This window comes from Psammomys obesus, unplaced genomic scaffold, assembly GCF_907164565.1.
Source record: "Psammomys obesus unplaced genomic scaffold, mPsaObe1.curated_primary_1811, whole genome shotgun sequence".
Classification (NCBI taxonomy): domain Eukaryota; kingdom Metazoa; phylum Chordata; class Mammalia; order Rodentia; family Muridae; genus Psammomys; species Psammomys obesus.
Window position 1 is genome coordinate 31,178,553 of NW_026596040.1, and position 13,986 is coordinate 31,192,538.

The 13,986-nt window shown below is 42.0% G+C and overlaps 1 protein-coding gene across 1 annotated transcript in view; it reads left to right on the forward strand.

The window, feature by feature from the left end:
- Mbd2 (methyl-CpG binding domain protein 2) overlaps nucleotides 1-13,986 on the forward strand; it is a 62,147-nt gene that overhangs the window by 789 nt on the left and 47,372 nt on the right. The window contains exons 2-3 of the mRNA XM_055622691.1: nucleotides 1-298; nucleotides 11,531-11,690. Coding sequence (XP_055478666.1) covers nucleotides 1-298; nucleotides 11,531-11,690 — 458 coding nt within the window. The remainder of the gene's footprint in view (nucleotides 299-11,530; nucleotides 11,691-13,986) is intronic.

A 13,986-nucleotide genomic window follows, 5' to 3' on the forward strand; every position in this document is an offset into this window, starting at 1 on the left:
GTCGGGGCCGTGGCCGGGGCCGGGGCCGGGGCCGCGGCCGTCCCCAGAGTGGCGGCAGCGGCCTTGGCGGCGACGGCGGCGCGGGCGGCTGCGGCGTCGGCAGCGGTGGCGGCGTCGCCCCCCGGCGTGATCCTGTCCCTTTCCCGTCGGGGAGCTCGGGACCGGGGCCCAGGGGACCCCGGGCCGCGGAGAGCGGGAAGAGGATGGACTGCCCGGCCCTCCCCCCCGGATGGAAGAAGGAGGAAGTGATCCGAAAATCAGGGCTCAGTGCTGGCAAGAGCGATGTCTACTACTTCAGGTACCTATCTCTGAGGGTGCTTGGCCCGGGGGGTGCAGCGTCAGGCGGGGTCAGGGGTCAGGAGCCGGCCTGGGCAGGGGTTTGCAGGATAGGAGCAGAATCCGGAAAGTCTGTGACAAGGACCGGGTGAGCTGGTATGGGGGTGGGGGTGGTAATGAAGCCCTTGGCAGGGGTTAGACCTCAGTGGAGTGAGGGGTCCAAGTGTCTGCAAGGTGAGGACACATTCTGTAGGAGGCTTCCGGGAAGATGGTTTGCGAAGAAAGGGTTAATGGGAGGGCTGGTTAGTCAGTCCATGAAAGGGTTAAAGAAGGTGTAATTCACCGAAACCATAAAACCCAGTCACTGTTGGCGCCTGTCCCAGCATGTCCCAGATTCATCATCAGAAGTGCGTTTAATCTTGCACATGGGGAAGAATTAGCTAGCTACAGGAACAAAGTTTCAGTTAACTTTGTAGGATCCAAGGAGGTTTCACACAAAGTAGGCGTTTGTAACTCCAGAAACTGGACCGCTTTGGCGTGGCAGTACATCCTTTTTTTTTTTTTACAACGGAAGTTGTCAGACTCCTAGACCAACATTTGTTCCCCAGTGAACATGTGGCAGTGTCTGGGGTCAGTTTTACTTGTCACCTGGGGAGAGGGTGAGTCCAGAGGTGCTGCTGCTGCGGGGATATGTATCAGCAGCCCGGTGTCAGCCAGGACTACAGGGAAGAAAGAAGCCTGGCGTGTTTCAGGGTTTTTCACTGGAGTGCAGTTTTGCAGTACTGTTGATACTGCTCATGCCCTTCATTTGTGGTAGGTGGCAAGCTCAGGAAAGGGTCTGTGGCCACTGATACCAGTGGGGTTACACACAAACTGACTCGGTGTTCCTCTAGACCACCCCACTTACAGGAGTGTGCAGGCATGTCATATTCCGAAGTTTGGAGGTCCCTGCTTGTGGACAGATTGAATAATTTTCAGCCAGTGTACTGTTTGAGTGAGTGTTTCGGACCTAGAAGTTGGAATAATGTGGAAGATTTCCTTCTGGTCTTTCAACTGGGGCAGAGAAAATATGCATAATATTTTCAGTTCATACTTGCAAATGTTTCGGTTTAAAAGGTTAAAATGTTAACCTTCAGCATACATGAGTGTGATTACTGATGATGCAGAGCGCAAATGTGAACACGATGTTTTCTCCCCCTCCTCTGTGCCGTTAGACACACCGGAACCTGGTGCATCTCTAGGCAAGTTTGGACCACTGAGCAGCATCCCTAGACCCTGAACACATTCTTGCTGGTTGCCTGACATGATTAGTTTACTCTTTTTCAGCTTACGTTTAAAAAAAAAAATGGTGTTGCGTTCCAACTCATTTTTCACTTTGTTTGAAACAACTTATTTTCAGGGTTGCACATGCCGGGCAGATGCTATACACTGTGTTAGGTCTTGCTTCCCTGCCCCCTCTACAGTTCTGTGACAAGAGCCTGCTAAGTTTGCCAGCTCACCTTGAATTTGCCTTGAGCTCACGGTGCTCTTGTACAGGCCCCTGTGTAGATGGGATTACAGTTCTGTACAGGCCTGGCTGGGAAAGTTACATTAAGAGTGTGAGAGTGATTGTTTTAATTTCTCCATCGCCCTTCAGTTCAGTGCTATGATGGTGCTAAAAATAAAATGCTCCTGTACTCCTCTCAGGCACATTAGTTTCATTCAGTGCTACTTACAATTCCTCCTTGCTTGTATTTCACTTCACCATTCTCTTTTCTAAGGAGGCAGTCTGCATAGGCTTTATATAAACTGCTGCCGATGTCCTGCAGGCAGTTATATTTGACAAGATTTTTTTGAGTCTGAGGTTGAATCCCTTGAACACTAGCTTCATTCCCAGTTGAGCATTGTGGAATTTGTATTTCTTTGCTTATGAAACTTGTCTTAGGATACGTTTTGTTTGGTTTTGGAGTGATGTATTTATTTCAAACTAACTTTGCATTGTAGAGAAACTTGTGTTCTTCTTTTTCTGGATATGTAGCCAGAGAAGCTATTTCAAAAGCCAAACTGGGTGTGGTGGAACATTCTCTTAGTCTTAGATACTCAGGAGACTTAAGGGACAAGATCACTTGAGCCCAGGAGTTTGAGGCATTCTGGTTAATTCAGTTAGAATCTTGTTTGTAAGAAACTCAATATTAGAGGCTGGTGAGGTGGTTTGGCAGGTAAAGGTGCTTGCTGTCAAGCCCAGTGACTCGACTTTGATCCCTAGAACCCACATGATTTAAGGAGAGGACTGACAGGATCCTCTAACATCCTTGTCATCCTGTGCACACTGTCCACCACATACATACCAAATAATAAATGCATATATGTAAAAAAATCTTTAAAAACTTTATTTATTTAGGCTTTTTGAGACAGGATTTCTTTGTATGGTCCTGTCTTTGTACACCAGGCTGATTTCGAGCTCACGGAGATCTGCCTGCCTCTGCCTCCTGGGTGCTGGGATTAAAAACATGCACCACTATGCTCAGCTTAAAAATTAAAAATAAAATAACCAGAGCTTTAGACTGTTGTAGAGCTCTTGTCTAACATTTATTATTATTATTATTCAGATGGAATCTCAATACGTAGTTCAGCTGGCCTGGGATTCACTATGTAGACCAGGCTGGCCTTGCACTCTCAGATATCTGCCTGTCTCTGCCTCCCGAGACCTGGGATTAAAGGCCTGTGCCACCATACACATCTTTAGTGGAATGTGTGTCTGGTGTGCGAGCATGTATATGTGGAGGCCTGAGGTTTCTTCTTCCATATCTCCTGAGAGCTTCTGTCAGAACCTGGAGCAAGGTAGTCCTTTCATCTGGGTTGGCTAGCCTCTCTACCATGTGCTGAGACTCAGGACAGCTGTGCCTGCGTGGATCCTAGGTATCAGATGCTAGGGCTCACACTTGTCTCCAAGTCTCTACCCATTGAGTCGTATCCTCAGAGCTCACCTAGCATCCCCAGGCCCCGGGCTGGATCTAGTACTACAAGACAAAAGTAGACAAAATAGACAAACAGAAGCCAGTACCCTTGCCACAGAGCTCCATTCTGTTCAGGGTCACATTTTCCTGGTTTTTGAGATTTTTTTAAATTTATTTCTTTATTATTATTTATTTTGTAAATTTTAATATTAATGGTTCTTTGTAGATTATCCCAATTCAACCAGTTGCAAACCAACTTTTTGTACAAATTCATCTTTAGGAAGGTCATTGAGTAGTGCAGTGGTCATTATATTTTTTTCTAAGACCCCCAGTATGGCTTCTTGAACTTTAAAATGGAGGGACGTATCGAACAGGTGGTTGCTTATTTAGGGCTACAAGGAGCACTGCCTCTAGTTTGTGGGCATCTTGCAGGGCCATGGTCATTATGTAGAATCGTGGCACCGGGTTGTGATTCTCCTCTCAGAGGCTCTGCTCTGAAACACTGGGGAAGCACGCAGCACCATTTGAAGCTTGCAGTGCATTAGTTCCTTCCAGACGGTAGCTTTCTGTGGTGGATTATGGTGATGGGTCAGTGTAACTGAGCCTGAATGACTGTTCAGACCCAGGTTTAGATATTGGTGTCCCTTATTGTACCTGCCTTTAAACCAAAACCCCATCTATTAGTGGCAGGCTAAGGGTGACCTCTCCGGCTGGTAATGTGAACACCTGTGCCCAGCTGTTCACACAGGTTCTTATAAGGCTAACCCCGGAATTAGCCTGCTCCTGGGGAGATTAATTTAAACTAAACCATGCCTATTAACAGAGGGTGTGCCTGACACATATTAATTGGGCTGAAATTAAATGCACAGGGAAAGCCTTAGGTTTTGGTAGAATATGTTTTGACTGCATCCTGAAACTGCCAGAGTGGTAATAGAAGCACCTATGGTTGTCAGTTAAGCACTGTAATTATGCCTCTGTCAGGGTTACTGAGATAGCATGTGGCAGTTCATATATTATCATCCAAAGCATGTTTTAAAAAAGGGTGTGGTTTGTTAAACTACAGGGTCCATTGGTACAGTTTCTGAAAAAATTTATTGCCACATTTGAATCAGTAAAACAGTAATTTTCTTACTGGCCTTGATCATGTCACCTCCAGTATTTGGCTTTGTGTATAACACTGGCTGGTTATACTACCCTCTTCATAGGGTTTTCTTAGGAGCTTGCTTTCTCTTGCCTTTTTTCTTTGTTTGTTTGTTTCTTTTCTTTTTTTCCTGTGCAGCCCTTGTTAGGCCTGGTACTTGACATGTAATCCCAGTCTGGCTTTGAAGTCATGGCAGTCCGTCTACCTATGTTCCAAATGCAGGAATTGCAGGCGCACACTATCAACCATAGCTGGCTTCACTTTCTTCAACTAGAAAGAACAGGACTCAGATGTTGTTGAGGTCCATAGAGTCACAAGTGGTCTTAACAGAGGTAGGAATCTCCAGAGGAGGTAGCTGGGAGTAAGATTAGGTCTGGTTAGGTTACACTCCTGGACTTACCGGTGCTGCATCGTGAGCATGCCTCAACATCCTCCACGTTCTTGTCTGTCCCCTCCTTAGTGGGGTCTGGTGTCACACGCTCCTTAGTGTTTGACACAGGCATTGGTGCTGTCCTCGCTGGGGTATTGGGATAGGCCACCTACTCTGTAAGGACTGTCCTATAGCGTTGTTATTGCTCACAACTCCAGGGGTGCAACCTGCAGCTGGGAAGGCGTTATTGTAGCCCTTTTCCAGTTATGGCCCCTGACCCCACCTTCTGCATTTGGAGCAAATTATTCTCGTATAATTTCACTGATAAGTAACTACTTCAGTAGGCGGCTTGTGGACATAACGTTTAAATGTGGCAATTTTATAACCGCGTAGTATTGCAGGCATAGAGGAAAAGTCAGCAGTCAGGCCATGATTGTTTTCCTGCCACAGGGGTGCTTTCGCCATGTGTTCAGAGGAGGGCAACACTGCTCTTCCTCAGTGCTATGGTGCTTCATGGGAGTCACAGAATGCTAATCAAAGTAGGAGTCTCCAGAGAAGATCTTGGAGATTGGAGCATTGTGTTATGGGCCAGATAAAAAGATGGGTCATTCTGCTTATTCATGATAGAATGAATCAACCAACATGGTTGGAACAAAGGTCACTAGGTTAGTGAAATGGTTGAAAGATTAAAGGGAGCCAGGTTAAAAAGAACCTCAAACGCAGAGCTAAGGCATTTGACTCTTTTGCTGATGGGGGAAAGGCCACTGAAAGCTATTACATTTATTTTTAAAATTTATTTTAAACTTACATAAAACAAAAGTTGTCTTATCTTATATATAATTACCTAATACATGTTATGTGTTCTAAAAATATCTAAAATTATTTAATATGTATTATATATATTCTAAAAACTAACTACATCGAAGGCTTTTACAGAGGCGCCGTGGTTGACTGCTGTACTGGAAGAGCACTTGGCTCCTTTAGAATGCAGAGACTGCAGACAGCAGATCAGTCTGTCATGAGGCCCGGATGTCGTTAGGACCATTTTGACATGCGCACAGTGTGTTCAAAGGTGATTATTTAGTAACTGGTCCAACATGGAATAGGAATAATATAAGCGTGGATAACAATCTGCTGGACCGTGTTGCACGGGCACTTTTGAACGTTCATTTTAGGAAAGCTTACATTCACCGGGGAGTGGCGGAGTTGTGAAGAATAGACCTTAGTCATTTTTTCCTGTCAGTGCACACTGGAAAGAGGGGTGTGCATTTTTAAAAAATTGATTTGGTGCTTTTCTGCTGAGAGGGTTTGTATTGAATGACAAACAGGTAATTCTGATTTCACAACTTCGCCTCAGATAAAATTTGGTTTCTTGGGGAATTGTAGTAAATGTTAAAAAAAAAATCATTTTTTTGTTGTTTTGTTTTGAATATTTACTCAAACTTAACAATTTAAAGGGTAAAGAAACAATTCAGAAAGTTTAAGGGGTTAGAGAGAAGGCTCAGTGGTTAAGAGCTGCTCTTCCAGAGGACTTGCATTTCATTCCTAACACCCACGTGATGACTCACAACTGTCTGTAACTCCAGCCCCAGGAGATACAAGGGCACTGCATACGTGTGATACTCGGACAAGCACGCAGGCAAAATGCCCATACAAATAAAACAAAAAATAAAAATAAAGTTGGTTAGTTTATGCTTTTCCGGTGTTACTGTTCTGGGTGAGGGTTTTCCTTAGTTCCTCATACCCATCCTGGTAGTGATGGGTAGAGATGGGTAGTGCTGTACTTCTGAGCAGATTCTTATCAGTGTTACCAGGCCCCTGCCTTCTGAGAAGCACTGTTTCTCACAGGCCGCTGCGTCTCACTCCACTGTAGGGACTGCCACACTCGAGCTCACTGTCGGAAGCTGGCTTGAAGAAATGTCAAGTTACAGCTCATGGTGTCATTAGAATGTGCCTGCTGTTAGTGGAGGGCTTCAGTGCATAGCTTTAGCTGCACACTGCAGGTCTTGTGTACAGACACAGCATGCTGGGGTTGTGTGGCTCGGCGAGGGTGTTCCAGCTGAGTTCACAGTGTGATGAAGATGTAGCCGCACTAACTATTCTGGTAGTGTATATACAGGTTTTCAATTTTCTTTTACATAAAGTCTCTTTTGGATAATTTAAGACTCTTTAAGGTGGGTTAGGCTTAGCAGTCACTTTAAACAGTTTGACAGAAATTAAAGGAGGCTCAAGTGATGAATGTCATATGAAATTCAGCTCATGACTTGATGTTTATTTAAATAGTGGATAAGAGAAGTTGAAGGCATGGTTGCACGTTAGTTCAGGAATAGGGGCAGTTGACAGGGAATTTTTCTATGTGGTTGAAACTGAAATAGTATTTCATTACTGGATTAGCTTTGGTTAGAGCAAACTGAAAATGACTAATATCATTTACCAGTCTGCTAGCATTAGAAAAAACTTAAGGTGTGAAGTGATACTTGTAGAATGAAAGTTTAATTGACATTCTAGAACAGAAGCTTCGTTACTGTAGGTCCTGGTTTTTCTGAGCTGTGGGCAAGTAGCAGCCATCTTAGATGGCAGATGGGGTGCAGTCGCTGTATGTGCTCAGCCAACCATTTTCAGGGTCAGTTGGTACTGTGCAGATGGTGTGAATCTCCTGGGTACATTTCCTACTTCATATTCTCTTGGCCTTGTCCTTGAGTTGCTTGCCTTCATCTGCAAAGCAAGATCCCTGGTCTTAAAATTCCCAGCAGGCTCACTTTCTTGAAGAATGTTACAGAAAAGACAGTGGTGTGTCTTGCTGTTTTTGCTTGGTACATACATGCCAGCCACCTTACAGAGTGCCCCCTGCATGACAGGAGTGAAGCAGAACTTACCAGGCACCCCTTGCCATTGAGAACATTGAAAACTTGACTTTGCATTTGACCCTTCTTGGATTCTATAGTTTAGTGGAGTTTGTGAGACTTAAGAAATATAATTAATAGTTTATATTTGTTTTTAAAATTAATTAACTATTTTAAACTATATTGCTTTAGACCATACGTTGATGCAGTCAGAACTGCTTCTTCTTGTGCTGGAGACTGGCACCGGGCTTTGTGCTTGCTTCCTGGGCCCATACTCCCGAACAGTGTCTTCAGTTCAGTGTAGTCTGGGGATTGAGACCTTGGGGCTTTGCATGTTCTTGGGGTCTGAGGAGAGAAGTGTCCAGAGTATAGCCTCCTTAATAACTTTCACTCTATAGATGTGTGACACTGATGTGCTGGCGTATTTTTAAGGTGGCTTTTAACACATAAGGAAAGTTATTCCTTCTTCCCAGACTGACATTCTGTTTATCTCAGCTACATGCTAAGCACACTGGTACTTATCTTTTTAGTAAAAGTTATTTGCCTGAATAGTTTCAGGTTCTGAAAATAAGTCAGTTGAAACAAGGCCCATACTGGAGCTCAACTTTTTATTCCATTAAAAAGATCTTTAGGAGGAAGTCTCATTAAGATTTTTCACTTTATTTTGTGGAAAGATATTTTCCTGTTCTTTTTTATGTCTGGAGTCCCCCCAAACATAATATTTTTATTGATTCTTTGGGGATTTCACATCTAATACCCCTGTCACATTTGCTTCCCAGGCCTTCCCTGTCTACCCCCCTCCAAAGAAAAGAGTTTAATTTAGTGAATGTATAACATTATTTAAAGATAAAAAAAATTAAAAAAAACAAAAACAAAATAAAAAAAAGTTTAATTTGTGTTATCTGTATAAACTAGAACATGGTCCAGCTCTCACTGGCCTGTCCCTTAAAGAGAGCTGAGGCCTTCCCTACTGAAACCCCTGCTGGAAGCCATGTACTGTGGAAAGCTATCCTTCTGTGTCCGATCAACTTTTAAGAGCTCTCTTTCATAGCTTCCTGTTTAGGCTGCTACTGTATTTTATGGGGGTTGTTGGGGTGGAGGTAGGGCATCATAGAGGTCTTCCACAGTCTTTCTCAGCTGTGTGTGTGTGCAGTTGTCAATATCATTGGTAAAGGAGCGTGTTTGTTCTCCCTTTAAGATGCTAGGCTAGCATCCTGTCCTTGAGCTGTGTTACCCCAACTCTTTACGTACTAAAAGCTACCCAGGCTGGGCTTGAACTCTCTCTCTTGCTTCAGCCTCCAAGTAGCTGAGATCACAGCATGTATTATCAGGCCTAACATTCTCCCTCCTTCACTTCTTCCCCCATTCTCTCATTTCCTCAATTTTAAAGTTTAGCAGTATGCTTTTTTTTTTATCAGTCACATGAGTATTTGATTACAAAAGCTACCCAAGTATTTTAGCTTAATTAAAACTGTAATGATATAAATGCCTGAGCAGTATAATAATTTTTATAACTTTTCAAATTAGAGCGATTTAGTAAGATTTAGTAGTAAAACTGACTAAACATGAAATTTTTAATTTTAAGTTTCATCTTAGTATGCTTACAAAAGAAAACTACATTCTTTCTTATTCAATTGATATGACATCTGCTCTCAGAAAGTTACTTTGTTCTGCTTGCCTCTATATAATGACCTTTGAGGGTTTTAGAAAAAGGGGTTTATAATATTTGGTGGTGGAAATATATAGGTATCAAGGAAACATTGGAATTGCAGTAAAATAAAATTTCAGAGCATTGTACAGTTGTTTAAATTTTGGACTAGAGAGTAACAAGTCTGCTTAAGGGTTGTGAGAATTTAGGTAGTCTTGAACTATTTAATAGTTCACTTGACAAGCTTATCCTATCTGGAAAGATACATTGGAAGGAATCAAAGGTACATGGAATCTTTCAGTGACTGAGTTTGGAATTTAGGATACCAAAATTGACAGGAAAATGTCTGGAAACACTATTAGCTTGAGAGCTTTTGATGGCTTCCTAAGGAGGGGAAGGAATTTTTTCAGCATTGGGGAATCTGAGGATATAGAATTTGAACTTAGTGCTAGCTGGGTAGCTGGGGGATGTGGGGACTGAGGACTGTTAGTGTCTGTCCATTTTGGAGGATTATGTGGGCAATGGTGCCACTGGCAAAGGTAGGAGTAGCTGATCAAGTACAGGCAGGGAGAGAAGTGGGGATCATGGAAGTGATGATCAAGTTTTGGGTAGTGTTGAGAGTAAACTGATGGTTTATGTTGTTGTCTTGAGAATATTTTCTAATATAACTGACAAATAGATGTGAAGCATTTGGTGTGTCAAATCCTGTCTTCTTTTCCAGAGTGGATTTTGGTTTTGGCTACTTTATTTCATTCTCTTATGGTTTGGTTACTAGTGGTTCTTATTGCCATCTGTTGGATGAGTTTTGTATACTTCAAGTTGTGTTCCAAGAATGCTTAAGTCATGGGATTGTGGAAAACAAATGTTGATAGGTCTTCCAGCTGTCAAAAATTTGTGATGACAGTATACCATAGAATGTGACAGATGACATACATGCATTATTTTTTTTACCCTTGAGCCTGAAGTTACTTCCATCCAGAGTAATGTTCTGTTGTTTTGTTTCTCAGTATTTTAAAAATTCTTTGTCTGCTGAATTATTTTCATTTACTGTGAACAGTCACTGCAAGGTCCCTGCCTCTTTGAGATACTTTTCTGGGTTCCCAGGGACGCTTCTGCAGACACAGTCACAGTTTGCTCCAGCATATTTGGCTCACAAAAATTGCTAGATAAGACTTTCTGGACATTATCCTTAAAAAACAGTTTCTTATGGATTAATGTCACAGAAAGCCTTTTAAGGAAAGTGTGGTCTGTGCAGTTCTGGCACATTTGTAACTTTTCATCTGTGATGGATTTTTTTGTTTATAAGAAATAAATTATTTATTTATCTGGCTCTGTTTTTTCATAGCCCTGGCTAATCTGGAAGTAGTCTTATAGTTGAAGCTGACCTTTTGCTTCGACATTTTAAGTGCTGGGATTCTAGGCCAGGCCTGTGCCATCATACTTGGCTGAGAATAAATTATTTTTGATAGACTTATTTGATTTGATTTTTTTCTCTTTAGATCTCTGTGCTTTTTTGCTTTTGAGATTATAATATAATTACAACATTTCCCCTTTCCTTCCTTCCAAACACCCTCCTTTCTACCCCTCTGTTCTCCTTTAATCTGTAACCTATTTTTTTATTAGTTGTTATCGCATGCATATATATACATGTTTATACATACGTATTTCTAAATATAGCCACAGATGATAGGCTTATTTTAGATAGTTTGTCAAAGCAAAAGTCATGAGAACTGAACAAACAAGTTCACAGATATTAATGCTTGTTTTTCACTTAAGTTGTTTTAGTTAGAAATGTTTACATGTCAAAGTCTGGGAGTTTCATTTTTCCTATTACAGATGTTATAAGTCTGTGCCAGATTACGTAGATCCCAAATGCATGTTTTAAATTAGCTACTGACTTCAAAAGTGTCTGAGCTGCTGGCATTGTATGTAAACCAGTGTTTTCAGAGACAGTTTGGAAAGAAGTTGGTGAGAATGAAGACTCACAGGGAGTGTGCTGTGCATGTGAGTGTGTGTGCTCAGTTTTCCAGCAGATAGCTGAGTGACAGCAGGATAATCTGCAGCAGCATGTGCAGGTGCTCCAGAGCGCACCTACGGGGAGCTGGTTAATGATGCATTGTCTCATCCTGCAGGAGGTTAAGAAGGTACTTCAAGAATTGTAATAATTCCAAAATTGAAACCAAATCCCTACAACTATAATTTGTAACAGTTGGGACCACATCTTACTGTTCAAAAGGTTGTATAGGGATCTACTTGAAAAGTTATTTAGGATCTATTATTATTTCCTTTTGTACAGTTAACCTTATTTTCTTTTAGTCCGAGTGGTAAGAAGTTCAGAAGTAAACCTCAGCTGGCAAGATACCTGGGAAATGCCGTCGACCTCAGCAGTTTTGACTTCAGAACTGGCAAGATGATGCCTAGTAAATTACAGAAGAACAAACAGAGACTTCGGAATGATCCTCTTAATCAGAACAAGGTTTGTAAATGTCCCTACAGCATTGCCATGCACTTGCCAAGCTCTCCAGAGCAATTCATATGGTGATTGTGCCCTGAAGATCTTGGTTGTCTGAGTGTCTCTCTACTACAGAGCCTTTAAAACTTAGAAGTGGGCTTTATTTTTCTATATTTGGAAATATTTGCATAGAGAAAGTGTAAGTAATTGTGCATTGTAGAAAACAACATTTCAGTATGTCGCTAGGCCAACATGTACTAAACTTTGTGATTTTCTTAAAATAGTTTTTTTTTCCTGTTTTCTAAAAAGAGGCAACATTACCACATCACTCTGTGGCATACTATAATTGTGTAGTAATTTTTGTATACTATACTATAATTGCATAGTAGTTTTTAAGTTCAGAATTTGAGGAGGGGCTGTGTGGCTTTTAACTTTGATGCTGGTAATATCAGCTCAACAGACATCATTATGCACATCCTCATATTTTTTCACTAGCCCTTAATTTTCTTGAGCTCCTTCACCGATTATTCTATAGCTATATAAATAAATCACATTTGACTATTTAATTTAATTTGATGAAAGCTTTATAAATTAAAAAAAAAAAAGCAGTACTCCTCCAAGGACAACTGGCCATGTGTGACCACCGATAGCTCATTGACTTCATGGTTCCTCTGAGGAGGTTCCCGCCCTTAGTGCTGAGTCAGGAGTTGAGGTAGAAGTCACCATTGTAGATGCCTGAGTCAGCGATGTTAGTGACTTTGTTATCAGTTGTTCAAGTTTTCATTTCTGTAAATTTCAGGAGTCTGTCTTTGTGTGTTACCATCACCACTTTCTCACTCCAGTCTTGTAAAAATAGAGTGAAAAATAGAGGCATTTCTTAGGGTTTGACTGATGTGACCCTCCAGACCCTCAGGGGTACAGCGTTCATTTAGGAGGCAGGCTCTGGACTCAGGTAGGTATGGGCTTGTTGAGCTGGCTGGACTGGGTCTTAGCTGATACAGTCATAGACAACATTGTTAGCTGCTGACAGCCTCTGCCCATTTGTAGAATCTGGTAATAAAACTTTTCGAATAACAGCATTTTCATGAAAATCTGGGAAGTTGCATAAAAACATTTAGCATAATGTTGGCCCATGCTATTTTCTTCCTGTCTGTCTGTCTGTCTGTCTGTCTGTCTATCTACCTACCTACCTACCTACCTATCTATTTCAAGCTGCTCCTTCCTTCTCTAAGAAGCAGCCACCATTCTGAGCACCAGTCTACCCTGTTGGATATGGTGTCCAGTGTAGAATGCTTTCTGGCTCATACGTGTATTGCGTGTGTGTGCACGTGCGCATGTGTGTGTGTGTGTATGGATAATGTGAATATATCACAATTAAAATTTTCTAAAACTGCCACTTTAAAAACTTACCATATTACTGCCTACATGCCTACAGAAGGACTTAAATATTTATGAAATGAAGAGAAGGCTTTTAAATTACACTGTTGTTCCCAGAATCGCAGTTTAGCCTCATTTAATGTAATTTGAAGCTTTCCTTCCTGACAGTTACGGTTCATTAAAAACCAAACACTAATGTGTCTCTAGTTTCTGTACATCTTTTTGCTCTAGCCGCTCTGGATCACTCATCAGCCTGCAGCATGGCATGCGCTTTCAGGATCTGCTTGCTTCTGTGTTGCTCCCTGTGCTTGGAGTGTGCTTTCCCCTCCCCCTCCATCTGGCGAACTCCTCAGCTGAGGCTCGGCTCCATTGCCTGCATACCTGGGAGTCCTGTCCGTCCTTCTGTGGTGATTGCTGTGCTTGCCCTTGCGCTTGTGGCTGTGCTTCAGCTAGACTGTGAGCTCCTTGAGAGCAGGGACTCCTCGCTCTGTGTTTGTTTTCTGTATTTGCCCAGAGCCCTGCACATAGTAGCCTATGAAATAAATACTACCTTACTATCCACCTGCTTCTAGAAGTTTATAGTGGTGATAAATGTTTAATAAATTCATACAACACAAGTTTGGAAGTGCCTTTCATTTCTGTTGTTTTCTGACAGTCTGTATGAAGTTTTGCTGCCTGGTCTTACCTTGACCTGATTTTTGTTTTAGGTAAGTAGCCACAGTGTAGAGTTGTTGTAGTGTTAAAAGCAGGCTCACTTTGGTAGTAACACTGTCATTACAAGCAGAAAAACTATTTGTCATGCAGTTAGCTGAATGATGTTGTTCTTCATGGTAGCTCTGTATAAAACTGGGAAAGGTCAAGTGGTAGCAGGCTTAGCCAAAATAAATTTTCCCCTTCCTTCCTTCCTTCCTTCCTTCCTTCCTTCCTTCCTTCCTTCCTTCCT